Source organism: Hypanus sabinus, chromosome 28 (genome assembly GCF_030144855.1).
Source record: "Hypanus sabinus isolate sHypSab1 chromosome 28, sHypSab1.hap1, whole genome shotgun sequence".
In the NCBI taxonomy this organism is placed as follows: domain Eukaryota; kingdom Metazoa; phylum Chordata; class Chondrichthyes; order Myliobatiformes; family Dasyatidae; genus Hypanus; species Hypanus sabinus.
Genome location: NC_082733.1, coordinates 30,654,275 through 30,672,883, shown reverse-complemented (window position 1 = coordinate 30,672,883; position 18,609 = coordinate 30,654,275). Strand labels below are relative to the sequence as shown.

The 18,609-nt window shown below is 41.6% G+C and overlaps 1 protein-coding gene across 2 annotated transcripts in view; it reads left to right on the top strand.

Annotated features, from left to right (window-relative positions):
• LOC132382542 (NT-3 growth factor receptor-like) overlaps positions 1-18,609 on the top strand; it is a 951,566-nt gene that overhangs the window by 490,284 nt on the left and 442,673 nt on the right. For both annotated transcript variants that reach the window (XM_059952849.1, XM_059952848.1), the window contains exons 4-6: positions 805-873; positions 5,262-5,416; positions 15,937-16,079. In XM_059952849.1, the coding sequence (XP_059808832.1) occupies positions 805-873; positions 5,262-5,416; positions 15,937-16,079 (367 nt within the window). The remainder of the gene's footprint in view (positions 1-804; positions 874-5,261; positions 5,417-15,936; positions 16,080-18,609) is intronic.

Here is an 18,609-nt window from a genome sequence, read left to right as displayed (position 1 = left end):
TTGTCACCAACTGCTTATGGATACCTGGGCAACTTTTAAGGAAGTGGGTAATAATTCTGATGTCATTGCCACTCTTCTCATGAAGAAGACAACATCAGTGAACTAGTTCCACTCTTTTCCAGGTTGAAAATGGCTAATACTAAGGGCATAGTTTTAAAGTGATTGGTGGAAATAAATGGGGGTGTGTCAGGGTTAGTTTTTTTACAGAGAGTAGTAAATATGTAAAATGCCCTGCCAGGGGTGGTGGTAGAAGCTGATACAATAGAGGCATTTAGATAAGCACATGGATGGTAGAAAAATATAAGGGCTACATGGGGAGGAAGTTCAAAATTCAAAGTGTGTATACAATATACAACCTTGGGAGTCATTTTCCCGCAGGCACTCACAGATACACAATAGAATCCATGAAAGACTACACACAACAAAGACCAAAAAACGTCCACTGTGTGGATGCAAATCATAAAATAGTGAACAAATAATGCTTAGAACATTACTCAGAGACTCCCTGAAAGTGAGCCCACGGGCTACTAGTGCTGAGGCGAGTAAAGACGGTCCTGGGTTAGATTGATCTTTGAGTAGATTAAAATGTCAGCTCATCATGGGCGGAAGATCTTGTACTATGCTGCGATGTTCCATGTCTGAGTAAAGCGAGGTTTTTCTGACTGGTCAAAGTGTTAGCATGATGTATGACTATTATGTATATTCAATGGTTGCCTCTGAAAAGATTTAAGTTTCTGATATTAGTTCATCCGTAACTGACTAAGAGTAATTAACAGCGCATTTCCTTTCCTCTTGAATTTGTAGTAATCTCTCTGGCAATCGGCTCACAAGCTTGTCTTGGCAGCCCTTCAGGACCCTCCAACTCTCCCAGCTGTAAGTACAATGTGTGTGAATTGTATGTTATAAGTGCCCGATTCTCAGCTACATCTTTTGGCTTTCTCTTCCTAACACTGACATCAAGTCCTTATTCCAGTGATGCTGATCTGTTTGCCTCACTCTTCTTAACATTCTGGAATACTGAAAGATACCAGTGAACTTGTGTTTCAATCCTATTGAAGCAGCAGTAAACTTTGCGAAACTGTGTTGAACAGAAGTGCTGTTTATGATGACCATTATGGAGACCGACACATGGCACAGAAGCTGCCTTTGGTCCATGCTGATCAGCATTCACTTACTTACTCTCAAACATGAGAGATCTAGAAATGTTGGAAATGGGCTGTTAGACTATATATGATTTTTTTCTGAGTAAATATGCTTCCTTGCTTGATATTTTGAATCATGTTACTCGCTATTTTTTGAATCCTGGCTTGCTATTTTGAATGATTTGCACCTTAACCCCAGAGGAATGCTGTCTTATTCAGCTGTATCTGTGTATGGTTTGAATGCTAATTAAACTTCATTTGATTTGATGTGAACACACAAAATGCTGGAGGAAGTCAGCAGGCCAGACAGTATCTAAGGAGGGAATAAGTAGTCGACATTTCAGTCCTTCAGTCCTTCATCAGTGCTAGCATTTACTCTCATTCTATATTAATCCCATTTTCATCAGCTCCACATTCTCATCTACTCTCCCCAAATTCTACCGCTCACTTACAATGACAAAATAATCTTCTAACCAGCATGTCTTTGGGAAGTGGGAGGAAATCCCAGGGAGAATGAAACAACTCTACGCAGGCAGCCCCAGACATCGGAATTGAATCTGAAATGCTGTGTCTGTGTGGCAGCAATCTGTTGCGTATATGGTGATGGATTTACCCCAGTGATGAATCAACATCTGTTCAATTGCAAAGAATGCACCAGATGGAGCTTGAGCAGCCAAAGAATGCAAATTTCTCATGAAGTCTCTGAGACATTGTGCTTTTGACCGCTGAGTATGTCAGGAGAAGCAAACATTCACTACAAAATCAGTTTCTGAACTCGCCTGGCACATTACAGTGCCCTCCACTATCTCTATCAACACCGACTTCGAAAGCGGTGGCCTGTCCAAAATAGTGAGGTTGGATTGGAGACCCTTCCAAGGGGAAGCTGATCAGTTCACCCATATGGTTTTGTGCTTGAGAGCAGGATAGTGTTAGTCAGGCACTATGGTGAATCCAAGGTGTGTGGGAGTCTTGTGAGATCAAAGACAGAATTGCCCCTCACAATTGTGGCCTTGTCTGGATGTGAGGGCCATGCAGCTTTCCTGCAGATGCTCCAGTTTCCTCTCGCATCTCAAATATGGGCCAGTATGTTAATTAGCCCCTGTAGATTGGCCCTAGTGTGTGGATGGGTGGCAGGAGAACCAGGGGAAAGTTGATGGGCTTGTGAAAGGCGATAGGTTGCTGGGAAATGTAGAGAAATTGAATTAGTGAGAATATTGCATTTTTTTGCCTGTTTTAGATCCACTGGTGTGCTGCTTTTAATCGGGGTAGACATTGATTCATCTCCGGGGAAATTCCACCATATCCATCCAAATGAAACCAATTGGCATTGACTTCTCAATGCATTGATCTCTTTCTATATCATGACAAGAATGTAGTAGTAATGAGTGGCCTTCTTATCTAGCCCCTTCCTTTTCCTTTTGCCTGTGCGTGTTTCTGACTGGTTTCTATGGCGTGCACAGTAAGTTGGTGGAAGTCAAAAGGTTGGGGAATCAAGAACTTAGAAGGTACAGTACTGCGCAAAAGCCTTGCATGGTTTCAAATGGTGGGGCTTCCACAGATCACTAATCTCACGGTCACCAAGATTATCTGGGATTACTTGGAGAGGCAGAAGCAAGTGAGGCAGCCAAAGTCTGACAAGAAGTGTGGCAAGTTCTTCATGATACTTGGAACAACCTATCAGTCAATTTTCTAATAAAACTGCATAACAGTATACCTAAGAGAATTGATGCAATTTTAAAGGCAAAGGTGGTCACTCCAAATATTGATTTGATTTAGTGTTTTTTTTTTAACTGCTACAGCACTTTATAGCAACTTGTTTGACATTTAGAAACTTTTCATTTCAATAGTTTTGAGAGCATTTTCACTTTACAGAATTTTTACATGTGCCTGAGTCTTTTTCACGGTATTGAATATGTTTAAGCTGAGAGAATAAATATTTAATAGGAACCTGAAGGACAACTTTTTCATATGGAGGGTGGTATGTACAGGATGAAAGAAAAGTTGAGGCTGTGGGAGGGAATAAGTAGATTGATCTTGGAGTAGGTTAAAGGTTTAGCACAACATTGTGGGCCAAAAGCCCTGTGCGGTGCTGAACTGTTTTATATTCCTTGGAAGGAGCTTTGGGGAAAAGTGTTGAGCCAGGTACAACATCATTTAAGAGATATTTGGCCAGGAACATAGATGAGAAATGTTTCGTGGGATATGGATCAAACATGGGCAAATGAGAGTTGCTTAAGTGGGCACTGTGGTTAGCTTGGACCAATTGGACTGATGGGACCCTTTCTCTGCTGTTTTGTTTTGTTTCTGTTTCTCAGCAAGAGTTCTGTTTGATATCTATTTTAAGCAACTTTACTCAAAGCATCAATAAAAGATTAAATTCTTATTTTATTTTCTACATCTAGAATGCATTTGTGCCTCTCCAGAGTCCTGGAGCCATGGAATGTTTTTAGCATATGAATGACTATAGTACTTCCTGTCCAGGGACTCTTAGGCACCAATGTATCCTTGAAGGAGGGGCAGGCAGTTGGGATGGATGCCCCTAATAATCTGGACCTGTCAATGGAGGATGCCACTGAGGAGGTTCTTGACCAGACCACCCCAGCTCTTCCACACTGTGTCAAGATGGTCATCGAACAGTTGACACTTCTCTGATCTTTATAACCAGCCATATACCTCCTGAAATTAAGGCGCACCACTTCAGTTAGTGCATGTTATAGGTTAGCAGTTGGCAGCGTTTAATGATTCTGCAAGTAGCTTTAAGGACATATCCACATATTCACTGTGAAGGTCAGTCCCAGATCCTATAACTCCAGACTCTGAGGAGCTGAGAATAGAATGGTGATTTGGCCAGCTTCCACCAGAAGCGAGTAGTGGTCTGCACAGTAAATGGGCCATTTGTAACTATCAGTATTTAAGAAACTTGGCTTCCTCAGGTTCCATCAAGAAAGGGTAACCCACCAATTACTAGGTGTTTCCAATGTGCAACCAAGAGCTCGGGGTGGTCATTGAGGGCATTGTCTTTCCTCCTCATTCTTACCAAGTATCTTTCCTCTCCACTTTCAGTGCTTCTGCAGAGCCCTAATATCAATCATCCCATCATCCCTTTGCCCCCACCCCCATTGCTGCTTGACCCCAGGAGCTATTCAAGCTGTTGGTATTTTTTCCTTTATAATTTTCTTTCTTTCTCTCACTCTCTCCGACCTTCTTCTCACTCATCCCTGATCTTTAGGGATGCTTGGAACTGTGGGGGTGGTGGGGGGGTGACACAGCCTTGGCAAAATGGTCAAGGACTGGAATGAGGAAAGCTTTCTTAAGACAGCTTTTGGCTTACTGCGTCTCAGAAGGCTCTGAATGATCAGTCATTGAGCATAAATATTGTCTCTATTTGTCACATCACCATCGAAACATCCCTACACAAAGTGAATTGTGACATTTGCATTGACGACCAGCACAGTTGAAGGATGTGCTAGGAGCAGCCTGCAAGTATTGCCATCTTCCAGCGCCAACTTGGCACGCCCATAACTTAGTAGCCCTAGCCCATACGTCTTTGGGCTGCGGGAGCATCAAGAGAAAACACAGAAAAAATGTACAAACTCCTTACAGACAGCAGTGGATGTCAATCACTGGTGCTGTACAAGGTTACTTTAGCCACCATGATACCCTGCCACCCTAATCTTCCCGCTACTCCTCCTTCCAGATGTTAGGTACCCTTGAGGGCAGATTGGATAAAATGAACCTTATGAAGTATTTATCGAGCAGATTAATTTCTCTGAGGGGAGATTTGACAGGGGTATACATAATTATAAGGGGCGTAGGTCGGGTAAATGCAAGCAGGCTTTATACACTAAAGTTATGTGAGAGAAGGTTAAGGTGAAAGGTGAAATATTTCACCGGGAATCTGAGGGGAACTTCTTTACTCAGTGTGGAATGAGCTGCCAGTAGAAGTGGTGGAAACAGGTTTGATTTAAATAATTAGGTGAAGTTATCATAAGTACATGGATGGAAGGGGTATGGGGGCAATGTTCCAGGTGCAGCTCAAAGGGACTCGGCAGGATAATAGTTCAGTGTGCGCCAAAGGATTTGTTTCTGTGCTATGACTCTAACTTGCTTCTCTTGCAGGATTTTGGTGAGGAACCTGTTCAACTGCAGCTGTGAAATTCGCTGGATCCAGCTGTGGCAGGAGACAGGCGAGGCGCAACTAGAACAACAGCAGCTGTACTGCAGAACAGAGGGGGCCAACATCCTCATCTCTCATATGAACATCACACAGTGTGGTAAGCATTCCTGAACAAAGAAAGCAGAGGTCCTTTAGAGAAACCGCAGAAGCAGAATCGGAAGCTGGTTTATTACCCCTTATATGATGTGAAATAATGGATGATAGAACAATGGAGAACTATGTAGGAGGGAAGAGTTAGATTGATCTTAGCATAGGTTAAAAGTTGGCAACCAGTTAGAATACTCTCCACCACACATCCATAGAAATTTACAGGAGTCTTTGGTGATATACCAAATAAGGGTTTTACTGAAGCATGGTGACTGATGGAGGAACTTGTGGTCAGTTTGCAAAATCCCACAAACACTTTTGCCTTTCGTGACATTTGCTGGGGGACTCTGGGGAAAATGCTCCTGTTCGTTAAACTAATGGCATGGGATGTTTGTATCCATTCTAGAATATCTCAGCTTAATGTCTTGTCTGACTTACGGCACTTCTGACAATGAGATATCTCTTCTGTATTGCGATCAACATCTTTCTTTTTCTGTTCGGATGGTGTTTGAACTCAGAAATATCTGGGTCAGCACTCTACCACCACCAGGTTTAGGAACAGTTATTAGCCCTCAGCTATCAGGCTCTTGAACCAGAGGGGATAACTTCACTCACCCCAATAGTGAACTATTCTCTTCATCTCACATTCTCAATATTTATTGCTTATTTATTTATTTACTGTTATTATTCTTTTTGAACTTACACAGTTTGTTGTCTTCTGTGCATCGAGTGAGGGCAGTCAATTTTGATTCTATTTTATTTCTTGTTTTATTGTGAAAGCCCACAAGAAATTGAATCTCAGGGTTGAATATGGGAACATATATGCACTTTGATAATAAATTTACTTTGAAATTTGAAGATTGATGTTGATTGAGTTGTTCAATGCTGACAATCAAACAGTTTATAAAGCTAAAGCCCATTATGAGGGGTTACTAGAAGTACCACCAACCCATCCTAGCACAGCAATCCTACAACAAGGACTCACCAGAGCTACTGGACTCATGTTCTCTAATTCCATTTGACTGGCTTTTAATGAACGGTTGTTTACAGGACCAGTGTTTGATCACTACCCTGGTGCATTATAGTGAACAGGATTGTTCAGTCGATATGAGGCTTAGCTGTATTTAACTAGCTCCCCAAGAAGATGATAGATCTCACAAGAAAGACAAAGAAAAAGCAGATAATGGATTCCTGCTGGTGACTGGCCCAACTCCAATTTATCTGAAGTCATTTGTCACATGAGTAAAATTCAAATTATTTCCAAATTCAAATTAAACACCTTTAAAGAAACAGCACGGGGGCACTTTTGTTCTTCACTTTTCAATTTGAATTGATGAATAATTCAAATTAAGCAACTTTGAATTAGTAGGAGCTGACAAAATCTGCATAACTGATTTGTACAACTAATCTAAATTCTTCTGTTAGTCTTTAGCTATAGGCACTTTTTTTTCTGTTTTTCTCTGTTGTTTGTAAGTCATGCAGGTTTACTGTGATACTGGTTATCACCAAGGGTCCAAAAGGACCCTCACAGCAGAGCTCAACAATTCTCTTCGGTCTGATGTCACCAAAATCAATGCCTGCTTGAGTAGCTCGTAATGGGAGAGCAGTCACGTTGTGCTTGCAAGCATTATTAAAAATAAATGATGGGGAGTCACATAAACAGTTGTTTGACAATAGGAATAAAAGGTGTGTATTAAAGGACTGATGGGAAGATATATAGAACCAGGCACATGTAGGGTACTTATTTCAGAAATGGGCAACTTGACAGGTGAAAGTGTGGCTGCTAATGGGGAGCAGCCAACTTTGACTTTAGTTACAGTCATAGAGCACTACAGCGCAGAAACAGGCCCTTCAGCCCATCTAACCTATGCTGAACTGTTATCCCATTGACCCATACTAGTCATCCATATCCCTTCCATCCATGAACCTATCCAGAGTTCTCTTGGATGGGTTGATGGGGCTTCTGTTAACCTCTAATAACAACTGGGCTTGTGATGCCTGAGTCTGAGCAGCTCTGTTATCTTAACAGTGTTATTGGAAAAGTGGAAATTGTAAAAATATTGGCGGCAGTGGAATACAGAGTTGTCAAGACAAATGTACGATGAGAATGTGTATTAAAATTCTGTCATGTAATGGAAGTTAAAGGTTGAACATCACTAAATAGATTCCTCAAGGTTCAAGGTTCAAAAGTAATTTTTATTAACAAAGTACATATATGTCTCCATATACAACCCTGAGATTCATTTCCCTCAGCAAATCTATAGAATAGTACCAAACAGCATCAATGAAAGATCTATCAGCGTGCAGAAGACAACAAACTGCAAATGCAAATATTAATTAATAGCAATAAATAGCGAGAACATGAGATAATGAGATAAAGAGTCGTTAAAGTGAGAACATTGGTTGTGGGAACAGCTCAAATGGATGGGCAAGTGGGTGTAATATCCCCTTTTGTTCAATATCCTAATGGTTGAGGTGTAATAACCATTCTTGAACCTACTGATGCAAGTCTTGAGGCTTTTGTACCTTCTATCTGATGGCAGCAGTGAGAAAAGGGCATGGCCTGAGTGGTGGTGATCTCTGATGATGAATGTTGATTTCCTATGTCTTGTAGATATGCTCAATGATTGGGAGGGTTTTAACAATGATGTACTGGGCCAAATCCACTTCCTTCTGTGGTATTTTCTGTTCAAAGGTATTGGTGTTCCTATACCAAGCTGTGATGCAGCCAGTCGGTATAGTCTGCTCTTCACATCTACAAAAGTTTGAATATAATGTGATCAAATACAAGTTAACCTGAAAGAGACAGCAAACGTACAATAGGTATTGTATAAGAATTTAAGAAATATGAATAAGAGAAATCATTAGCAGGGGACTACTGAGTGGTCCATATCTGTAAAAAGCCATGGCCTACAAATTCATCTGAGATCTGTAGCACTGAACATAATATATAGTTCCACTGGTGCATTGTAGTCTGCCCCTATGATTCCTTCGGTTCTAGCCAAAGGGAAGACATATGGAGACAAAGTAGGAAGGACTGTCAGTAGTTGTATGTGTGTTTAGATCTATTGATTGGAGTTGAATTAGACATGTGTTTTGATGTTTGTTGGGCAGGATCTCCAGCTTTTAATTATATCCCTATTGTTTTGCTGGCTTTTATCTAAATTATCCTAATTCTTTGATATGCAACTAAGCTTACAGAACTCTGCCTCTGTTTGATCCCTTTTTTAATACAGAAGCCATGCTTGCTGCTTCCAGCTTTGTGTGGATTCTGCATTTCTCTTTCACATGTGCCATTTAGTACGGGCCATTTGTTAGTGTTTGGTCCTTTTATCGTGCCAGTTCACTCTTCGTCCTGAGGACTGGGTTTGCAGTTTCAAATATTATAATGGGTGCAATCCAAGTCTAACCTCGGTAATGAAAATATTTTAAAATTTGATACATGTTCTTTTCTGATTCAACAAGAGACACCTAAAAACAAAGGAGGCACTGTGCATCTGTTGAAGTTCATAAGAAGTTACTTTATTAGAGTCATATGAGGAATAAAATGTAAAAAAGTAAAAAATCATTTATAGAGTTGCAAAAGAGATAAAATAATACTAATCAATCACTAAACTTCTCACTCTCTCTCCATCTCTAACTCCTAGCACCAGTTTTGACCCAGTCTAAGAGAAGATTTCAATTTTATCCAGAGAAATTGGCCCTTTTTATGCCCTTTAAGATCCCTTCAAAAAATAATGTATATTTTAACCCAGTACTTTTCCAGACAAATATGTTTTCCACCATTACCGCCTCTCAAGGCTGTAGACTGGCACTCACACTGAGAATCTAAACATTGCTGTGGACTAGTTTTTCAGTACTTTCTCAAAGCGTTCCCACATTAAAGACTGACAGCACTTTGTCTTCAAACTTCCATTTCATATCACAAATTTTAGCATATAACAAGGAGAAATCAAATTTAAATCTTTCCTTCCAGCATCCAGTCGCAGCGGCCCCAGACATTGACTTCTGATGCAGTTTAAGCAGGAGTTTATTTCATCTGTTCATAGTTCAAAAAACTTATTATCAGAGGATGTATATTTCACTAGATACCACCCTGAGATTAAATTTCTTCTGGGCATTCACAGTAGAACAGAGATATACAAACAAATCAATGAAAAAAATACACAAACTAAAGCTGATACACAACTGTAACATTGAATTGGGTTCATGGCTCCGGCGAGTGAGACAGAAAACACTGAATACTAATAAGCATATTAATCATTTATTTAGAAACTATAAAAATTCAACCAAACGTTCACGTTCCCCAAGTTACAGAAACTACAAAGTTGAATATCGGCAAATATACTCAATTAAAAGCAAGTGCAGAGCATACCTACCCAATGGTTATGTGCACTGCTTGCCTTAAACAAAGGGAAACAGGCCAAGCCCCTTTCATATGCTATTTTATATCTGTGATATTTGAAATTGGACATCAGGTGACTAACCAATGGAAAAAGCAACAGCAGCTTCTAAACTAACCAATCATGATAAAGCTATTTTTTGACAGGCAGAATAAGCCGCACCCCCACAGGACTCACCACCCCTCGAAAGTTGCAATCATGATGATCCAATCCTCAGACTAGTATGACTTCCATGAACTCCTTAAGTATATATAAAACACAAGAGTACAATACCCAATACTGTAAACCCAACTGTCATCTCACAGCATACTACAGCCTCTCTGTGACAGAAAAACCCTCCAGCCCACCCGGAGTGTAACAGCTAATGAGCTGGTCCCCCATTTAATCTTATACACTAGCTCTCAGATGTGATCAACCAGGTGAATGATATTACCCAACCCATCAGGAATGTAGGGGCAGAATTCTTGACAATAACAGCTCAAGTTCCACCTTCTTTTGTAAGCAGGTAGTCCAAGACCATCGAAATCAGTTCCTGCAACAGTCTCGCCGCACTAAACTGAGAAAGGCTATGATAGCTCTCTTATCGACCAGCATAAACAAGGCCCTCATCCGGGGCAGTGGGGTGGCATATGTACAGCAGTACGTATCAACTGCACCACCCTGTGGGAACAAAGGACAGGACCGGGAACTGCATGCATATCCAGTAAGTGCCATTCAGTGGCCAGCTTCACAACACCATCTGTCACAGCCATCCCAGGACGCTGTTCCTGCCACACTTGCCATCTGCCTTACACCTTGCACCTGTACTCAACATAACATCTACACCAACACTCTGTCAGGTGGGGAAAGCACATTGAGAGTCAGGACCATCCAATTAAACAAATGGTACATGGGGAAATACCAGTCCTTAAAGCACTTACACCAGCAGGGCTATTAAGGCTCAAAGCCCTTAAGGCTGTTTACAGGCTCTGGATCGTGGTTGACTGCGATAGATTACTCCCTCTCAGCTCCCCCAGAACAGAAAGCCAAAACCTGAGAAACCAGATAATATCCCCAATAGTCTTTTTCCTTGTCAAAGGTATCAGTATCAGTGGCACCCCTTCCATAATGTTGTAAGGAATCCTCATACAAATTCAGTAATCTGACCCATTGGTCTGGTGTGCAAACTCAAATGCAATCCCCAATAATGTACCACAGGATCTCTTACCACAAATCAGCATCCACCACTCTACCATTCTGTATTGAAGGGAAATACAAATGCACTTGCTACTGATTGGTCACTGGATATTAAGAAAACACAAAATCACCAGAGCTACTAGAATTGCTTTCCCAAATGCTTATGCCCCTCTAAAATACGGGCATGGAATAAAGTTGCCCAAAATTTTACCCGACCAACTGAAGTTTCATCTGGCCGGTATGAAATGTGAGTTATCCCTAAAACTAATTGCATTGAAAACAGGTAGCACGTAACAGATTAAGAAAGCAGGAAACAAAGTAACAGATTGGAACAAAGCCTAGGCTGCACTCCTCTTCTTTAATACTTTGTATGGAACCGCAAAAACGTAAAACAGGCAGTTGATTTCTCATAGGGAAGTCGCACACTTATCAGAGAATAACTGAGGAGAGATAAAAAAGAACAACTGGGTGGCACCCAGTGCATTCACAGAATCTCTCAAAGGCAAAGTCCTCATACACACACACATGCACATACACAGACACACAAAAGCAAACTAATGTGAGTGTCCACACCTCACATTCCTCTACATTCAGATCATTCACGTTCTACTTACAGGGAAGAGGAATGCAGGTCAAATGACCTCCTCCCTATAAAGGAGCTAACTACCCCCTGATTCCCACTGCTGCCAAATGTTCGCCAGGGTCCTTTGTAGGGAATCCTGAATGGAAAGCGAAGAACCTGGCAGACGACTTTAAGAATATACCTTCCCTCTCAACAGTCTCCCTTAGTTGGTTCTCCAGTCAGTACGTCCTCCACATTGCACTGAGGGTGGGGGTATGAACCCCACTTACCTGCTCTCCAGGACTCCAACTTTAAGCAACATTAAAAACATCTCTTTACAGGATATGCGGGATCCCCCGCTCCCCATCCGCTTATCCAACATCCATACCTGGCTACATGCACCCTCTTCTACAGACTCTAAACCTTGTAATAATTGAATGACTGTACTAGTAGGATGACCAACAGCCGATGCTATTAAAGGCAGCACTACCCCTTTTATTTGGGAAGCCACTGCAATAACCACTTGTCCTATCATTCCAAAAGTTAATTCCACATTCACTATCGCAGTATAATTCTGTCATAAGAGCCCATTGGCATAGAACTTTAGTGCCCCCATCCTCGATTGTGCTCCATTCCACTTAGGGTTTTAAATTCCATTCAGTGAGAGTGGGGTACTAAGTTTAACTGTTGTTGTTACACAAACCCACCGTGATACATTGTGCTCAGGTGAAGCAATGAGTGTTCTCAAGGCATTATTGATCATGTTTTGGGATGATAGGCTCCCTAAAGCACCCATCTCTTTGTTGGATAAATCACTCCAGTACCCTGCTCATCCCCATATCCTCAATAACCATATAGCCAAAGACTCCCCAGCCATTTGCTGTGCCTATCCCATAAACTCCACTATTTCCTTAGCATAGAATTCTCTGATCTCTGACGTCTCTAAGGTGCCCATTGTACCATCACCCATAAATTCCTGATTCTCCTGCCCCTCCCCATCTTGAGAGGAAGAAGCCAAGGGTCAATGCCCCATCTGAGAATGCGTGGTCACTGCTCTGGCCTGTATTGTTTCAGATAAGCAGAGGAGAAGGAAATCTTTTTGAGGATTAAAACGAGGAGTCCATACTACCTTCTCTCCCTCATTTTCATCATCCAGCCAGATATCTCCATCCCCCAGCCCCAGATTAGGATCATCGCCCCACCTCATCATGGCTTCAACCTTAACAGAGTTGCCAGCCTGCTTGGCGCACAGCATCTAAATGTTGTAGCTTCCTTAGCTGACAAGTTATCTCTATATTCTTATCTTCTAACTTTGCAGCCCTTGTCTGGGCCATCAACAGTCATTCTCTTAGAATAATACAGTGCTGGTTTATGTTTTCCAATTCATTCTTAAGACTTGTCATTGTTTTATATTGATGTCTTATAATCACTACAAACAGCCAGAAAGCATCCTGCCAACTATACTTTCTCCTGGGAATGGAGAGGATAGAAACAATATGCTGTCCCATTTCAACCCCTGCAAAATCTAACTGGTCTGACCAATATACCAGCATTCCATAACTCATCACTAGGTTAGAAAACTTCCAAAGCCCTCACAATTATCTTTCTTCCCTGGGATTCTTCATCTGTCATGGTGAGGGAGTCCTCTCTTTTAAATAGCCTTTCAAAGAAATACATTTCCACTCAAATAGTCATATCCTGCTCGCAGTGCCAAAATATAACATTGAATCAGATTTGTGGGTCTGGCAAGTGAGACATTGACTGTGTATATTAATCATTTATAATCAAATGGTAAAAATTTAGCTAAACATTCATGTTCTCCAATTTACAGAAACTGCAAAGTTGAATATTTAACAAATATACTTAGTTAAAGACACACACAGAGCATCCCATCCCAATGGTTATACATACCATTGGGAAGAGAGAGCAAGCCCCCCTCCACGTGCTAGTTTATACCCAGGATATTTGAGACTGGACCCAAGGTGGCTAACCAATGGGAAAAGCAGCCACAGCTTCTAAACTAACCAATCACAACATTGTGACTTTTAGCAAGTAGAATAAGCTACACCCACTCACCCACCCCCCCCCCCACCCACAGGACAACTACCAATGTACTAATGAAAATAATAAGTAAATAAGTAATATTGAGAACATGACTCCTTGAGAGTGAGTCCATGGTTTCCGCAGTCAGATGATTCAGTGAGTAAAGTTATGCATGCTGGTTCAGGAGCTTGATGGTTGAAGGGTAATAACTGTTACTGAATATGCTGGTGTGGGACCTAAAGTTCCTGTATCTCCTCTGCAATGGCAGCAGTAAGTAAAGAGCATGGCCTGGATGATGGAGGTCCTTGTTGACGGATAAGATGGATGCCGCTTTCTTGTGGTAGTGGTCCTTGTAGATGTGCTCAATGATAGGGAGGGCTTTGCCTGAGATAGATATAAAAAGTCCTCTACTTTTTATAGGCTTTCTATTCATGGACATTGGTGTTTCCATACCAGGCTGTGATACAACCAGTCAGGACACTGTCCACTGTGTATCTAGAGAAGTTCAGAATCATGATCAGAATCACTGATTAATATCACTGGCATATGTTGTGAAATTTGTTGTTTAGAGGCAACAGTACATTGCAATACATAATAAAACTATAAATTACAATAAGAAGTACATGTTAGAAAATTAAATTAAATAAGTTGTGGAGGAAGAGAGTGAAAAAATACTCAGGTAATATTCATGGCTTCATTGTTCATTCAGGAATCTGATGGCAGAGGAGAAGATACTGCTCCTGAAACATTGAACGTGTGTCTTCAGGCTCCTGTATCTCCTCCCTGATGATAGCAATGAAATGGTGGCATGTCCTGGCTGATGGGGGTGGGGAGGGGGAGCTTAATGATGGATGCTGCCTTTTGAAGGTGTCCTGGATGCTGGGGAGACTAGTGTCCACGATGTAGCTGGCTGAGTTTACAACTTTCTGCAGCTTTTTCCGATTGAGCTTTAGAAAGTAAGACCGCCTCACCCTCAGCTTTAATTTCATTTTAATGCAATGCCTTAATTTTAAAACCAATCCTTGGTTTCACACCATAGGGTTACAAGCATCAAAACAGACCCATCAGCCAACTTACCTACGCTGACAAGATGCATATCCAAGTTTATCCCCTTTGCCTGTATCCTTCTAAACACTTTATATCAGTGGACCTGTCAAAATGTATATTAAACATTGTAAGCCATACTCTGGCAGATCACTAATGCACATCTATAAACTGCTCTGGCCTTTAGCCTTTCAAGGTGTCTAGATATCTTCAGCTTTGTCTCCTTGCACTGGCACTGTTGGTGGTCATGCCTTCAGCTGCCAAAGACCTGAAACACAGAAATCCCTCCACAAGTAACTTGTTCTGTTTGTGATACACACTCTTCTTTTCCCATAATTAAATCCACCTCCAAGTGACCATTAAATATCACTGGGCAACGCACACAAAACTGCTGGAGGAACTCATCAAGCCAGGCAGTATCTATGAAAAGGCTGACGTTTTGGGCTGAGACCCTTCACCAGGACTGGAAAAATAAGAGGACAAGTCAGAGTAAGAAGGCAGAGGGAGGGGAGGACAAGGTACAGGTGCCCCCCCTTTACAAAGATAGAGCATTCCTATGAAACCTTTCTTAAGCCGAAATGGCTTAAAGCGAAGAACCATTAATTTATATGGGGAAAAATTTTGTAAAAGCGAAAATCCTCTTTGTAATGTGAAAACAGGTTACTAATGTAGGTCTTTTGTAAAAGTGAAGTGGCGTAAAGCGAACATTCATGAAGTGGGGACACCTGTAGTAGGTGACGGATGAAACGGGGAGAGGGGGAGGGGGTGATATAAAGAGCTGGGATGTTGATTGGTGGAAGAGATAAAAGTTTGGAATCTGATAGGAGAGAATAGAAGACCATGGAAGAAAGGGAAGGAAGAGGAGCACAGAGGGAGGTGATGGGCAGGTCTGACAAAAGCTGAGAGAGGGAAACAGGAATGTGGAATGGTGAAGGAGAGGTGGGGTGGGGGCAATTACTAGAAGTTTGAAAAATTGATGTTCATGCCATCTTGTTGGAGGCTACCCAGATGGAATATAAGGTGTTGCTCCTCCAACCTGAGTGTGGCCTCATCATGGCAGGAGATGACTGGCATGTTGGATAAATATCATTACCTACATATCCCCTCATTTAGCCAAGCATTTAAAATTTCTGATAAAGTTTTTGTGCTAAGTCTTTGCTATAAATATGCTATATTAATGGAATTCAATTTTACTCTTTCTCCTCTTCCTCTTTTAGTATCTGGCATCAAGTCCATTGAACTCATAAGCAGTACTCATTGTCAGATATAATTGTGATTTTATCCCACTCTTTTTCTGTACAGAGTTGCCAGAAATCAGCGTGAGTCACAGTAACTTGTCGGTGAAGGCGGGAGAGGACGCGGTAGTGACTTGCAATGGATCAGGCTCCCCACTCCCTGATGTAGATTGGAATGTCACCCACGTACACTCCATTGGCATCCACCAGGTAAGAGATAGATAGGCCTGCATTTGATAGCACTTTTCATGCTAGCAATGTCCCAAAGAGTCAATAAAGTACTTGGCGTGTGTAGGCTATGAGAATAGAAGAATATTGGCCAATTTGTGCCAATTTCCTGCAGACTAGATAATGATCAGATAATCTTGTTTTCATGATGTTACGGGATCAATTATTATTTACCAAGGCAACTGTTAGAATTTCCCTGACCACTCTTGAAATAGCATCAGATTATTTTACTCTAAACTGAGAGGGGAGGGGGGAGAACTGAACTCCCTGGGTTAAGCTGTCATTTTAGCAATCTTGATAATGCAACCACTTTGGAGCGCCAGCTTAGCTTTTCTGATTATGCCTTGGGAGTGAGGCTTATAGCTACAATCCACTGAGCAATTACTCAGAGGTATGAGTATACCCATTGACCCACAGCTCATATCACTTTCCCTGCTCAAATCTATGCAGCAAGAATTATTTGGACCCAGAGAAGCGTGTTGGCAATTGTGCTCTAGGGCAAAAAGTAAAAGTTTACAAATAAAGACAGGATTGGTTTGTGATTAAGAGCCGTGCAGCAAACATATAGAGTCATAGAGCACTACAGCACAGCATCAGGCCCTACAGCCCATCTTGTGTGTGCTGAACTGTTATTCTGCTTAGGGTCATAGACCCGCACCTGGACCATAGTCTTCCATACCTCTCCCATCAATGTACTTATCTAACCTTCTCTTAAATGCTGAAATCAAATTTGCATCCATCATTCCCACTTGCAGCTCATTCCATACTTGTACCACCCTCTGAGTGAAGAAGTTCCCCTTAAGTATTTCACCTTTCACCCTCAACCTATGACCTCACACAGCCAGCATTCTGGGCCCGGATACCATTCTCTCTGGTGTGCGTCATTTCGGTGTGAGATTCAGCACTGTCAAAATTGAATGGTGCCATCCAATACTTAAAAGAGGTCCATGTCCCAATGAACGGCCTCTGGATGATCAAGGAGACCTTGGTGCTGCAGCTTCTCGCTGGCATGACTTAGGTTTTAGTTCTCCGCGGTGGAGTTTTGCTAAATCCTCTGGCTTCTTTCTTGTTCTTGGCAATTTCAGGGTTTTCTGGTGGTGTGCCTGGTGGAGAAGGGTGTGTATAGTCCATTACCCTGTGCACCTATGGTGAACCATTTTGGTGGAAGATTGTCAGCTGTCATGTTTTTTGACATTTGATCTTTGGAGTGCTGGATGTGAGAAGTCACAGTAAGCAGACATTCGTTCAGAAAGCAGCAAAGGAGCCCATTAAAATATAAAAAGTTCAAAAGCTCTACAGTTTGACAGACAGTAAGAATTCACTGTTTTTCATTGCTTAAATAATCGGGTCATTATCACATCTCTCTCACTTACCAGCAAATCTAATGATGAGCTGTGTTTATTTTGTACAAGATATGGAACAAAATTTGTCACTTGGATTCCTAACAGTTTTCAGCAGTCGATGCCTACAGATTGTGTTGGTTGGGGGACGAGGATAGGTGGGCGGAGGGGAATGACATTGCCAATTTGTGATTAAGAGTTATGCAGCAGACATATTTTGTCAGAGTGAGGCATTATATTGGCAAATTATATCATTGTTAATGGTTGGTATCCAGGAATAATGTCATTGTCTGTGTTAAGACATTATGACACTGTTGAGCTCACTGTATTGAGGAATGATATTATTGTCCTGGGTCACTGCTGCCAAAGAATACTGTTGTTATTGAGGGCCATTATTGTCAAGGTATGCTGCTGTCAACATGATCTAATGTTGTCAAGGGTCATTGATGTCAAGCGACGATGTTATAATTAAGGAACACAATTGTTGTTAAGGAACATGGCTATTGTCAGGACATGTTGTTGATGTCAGGGATGAACAATGTGCTGTAACATGATAGTGTTGAGGGTTGCTAATGTCAAACCATGTTTATGTCTACCATTATCACTATAGGCACGAACTGCTGTCATTGTCAAAGGAGGTATCTATTGTAGTCAAGAATGATAGCTCTTGAGTTTTGTTACCTGTAGTTGCTGGTTTTGAAGGACACTGGTTTCTATAAGGTAATTATTGCTATGGAATATCTGTTGTTGATGGACAGTACTGTCGAGGATCACATTGCTCAGGGCAGCTAGCATAAAACAATACTGCCCAGAATGAAAAAACTCCTTGAGAATGTCTATTGAGCTACTATCAATTGCCCGCTGATTAGCCTTCCATGTAACAACATTGTTCTACAGTACTGTGCAAAGTCGTAACCTATATATACAGCTAGCTTGCCTAAGGCTTTTACACAGTACTGTATTTGTCAACATGGAGCGAAGAGCAAGTATAGAAATGTCATGGAAGCAAAGGCTATTGGGCATGGCGAGGGTAGAGCATCATGGTAGGGGTGAGGGACAGGTGATGGAGGAGTGTCAAGGGCAGGGGTTAGCATGGGATACCAGGCAAGGTAATTTGATTCCAAACAATTGGTTGTGGTCTTTACAGAATACCTCTCTGGTGCTACCTGCCT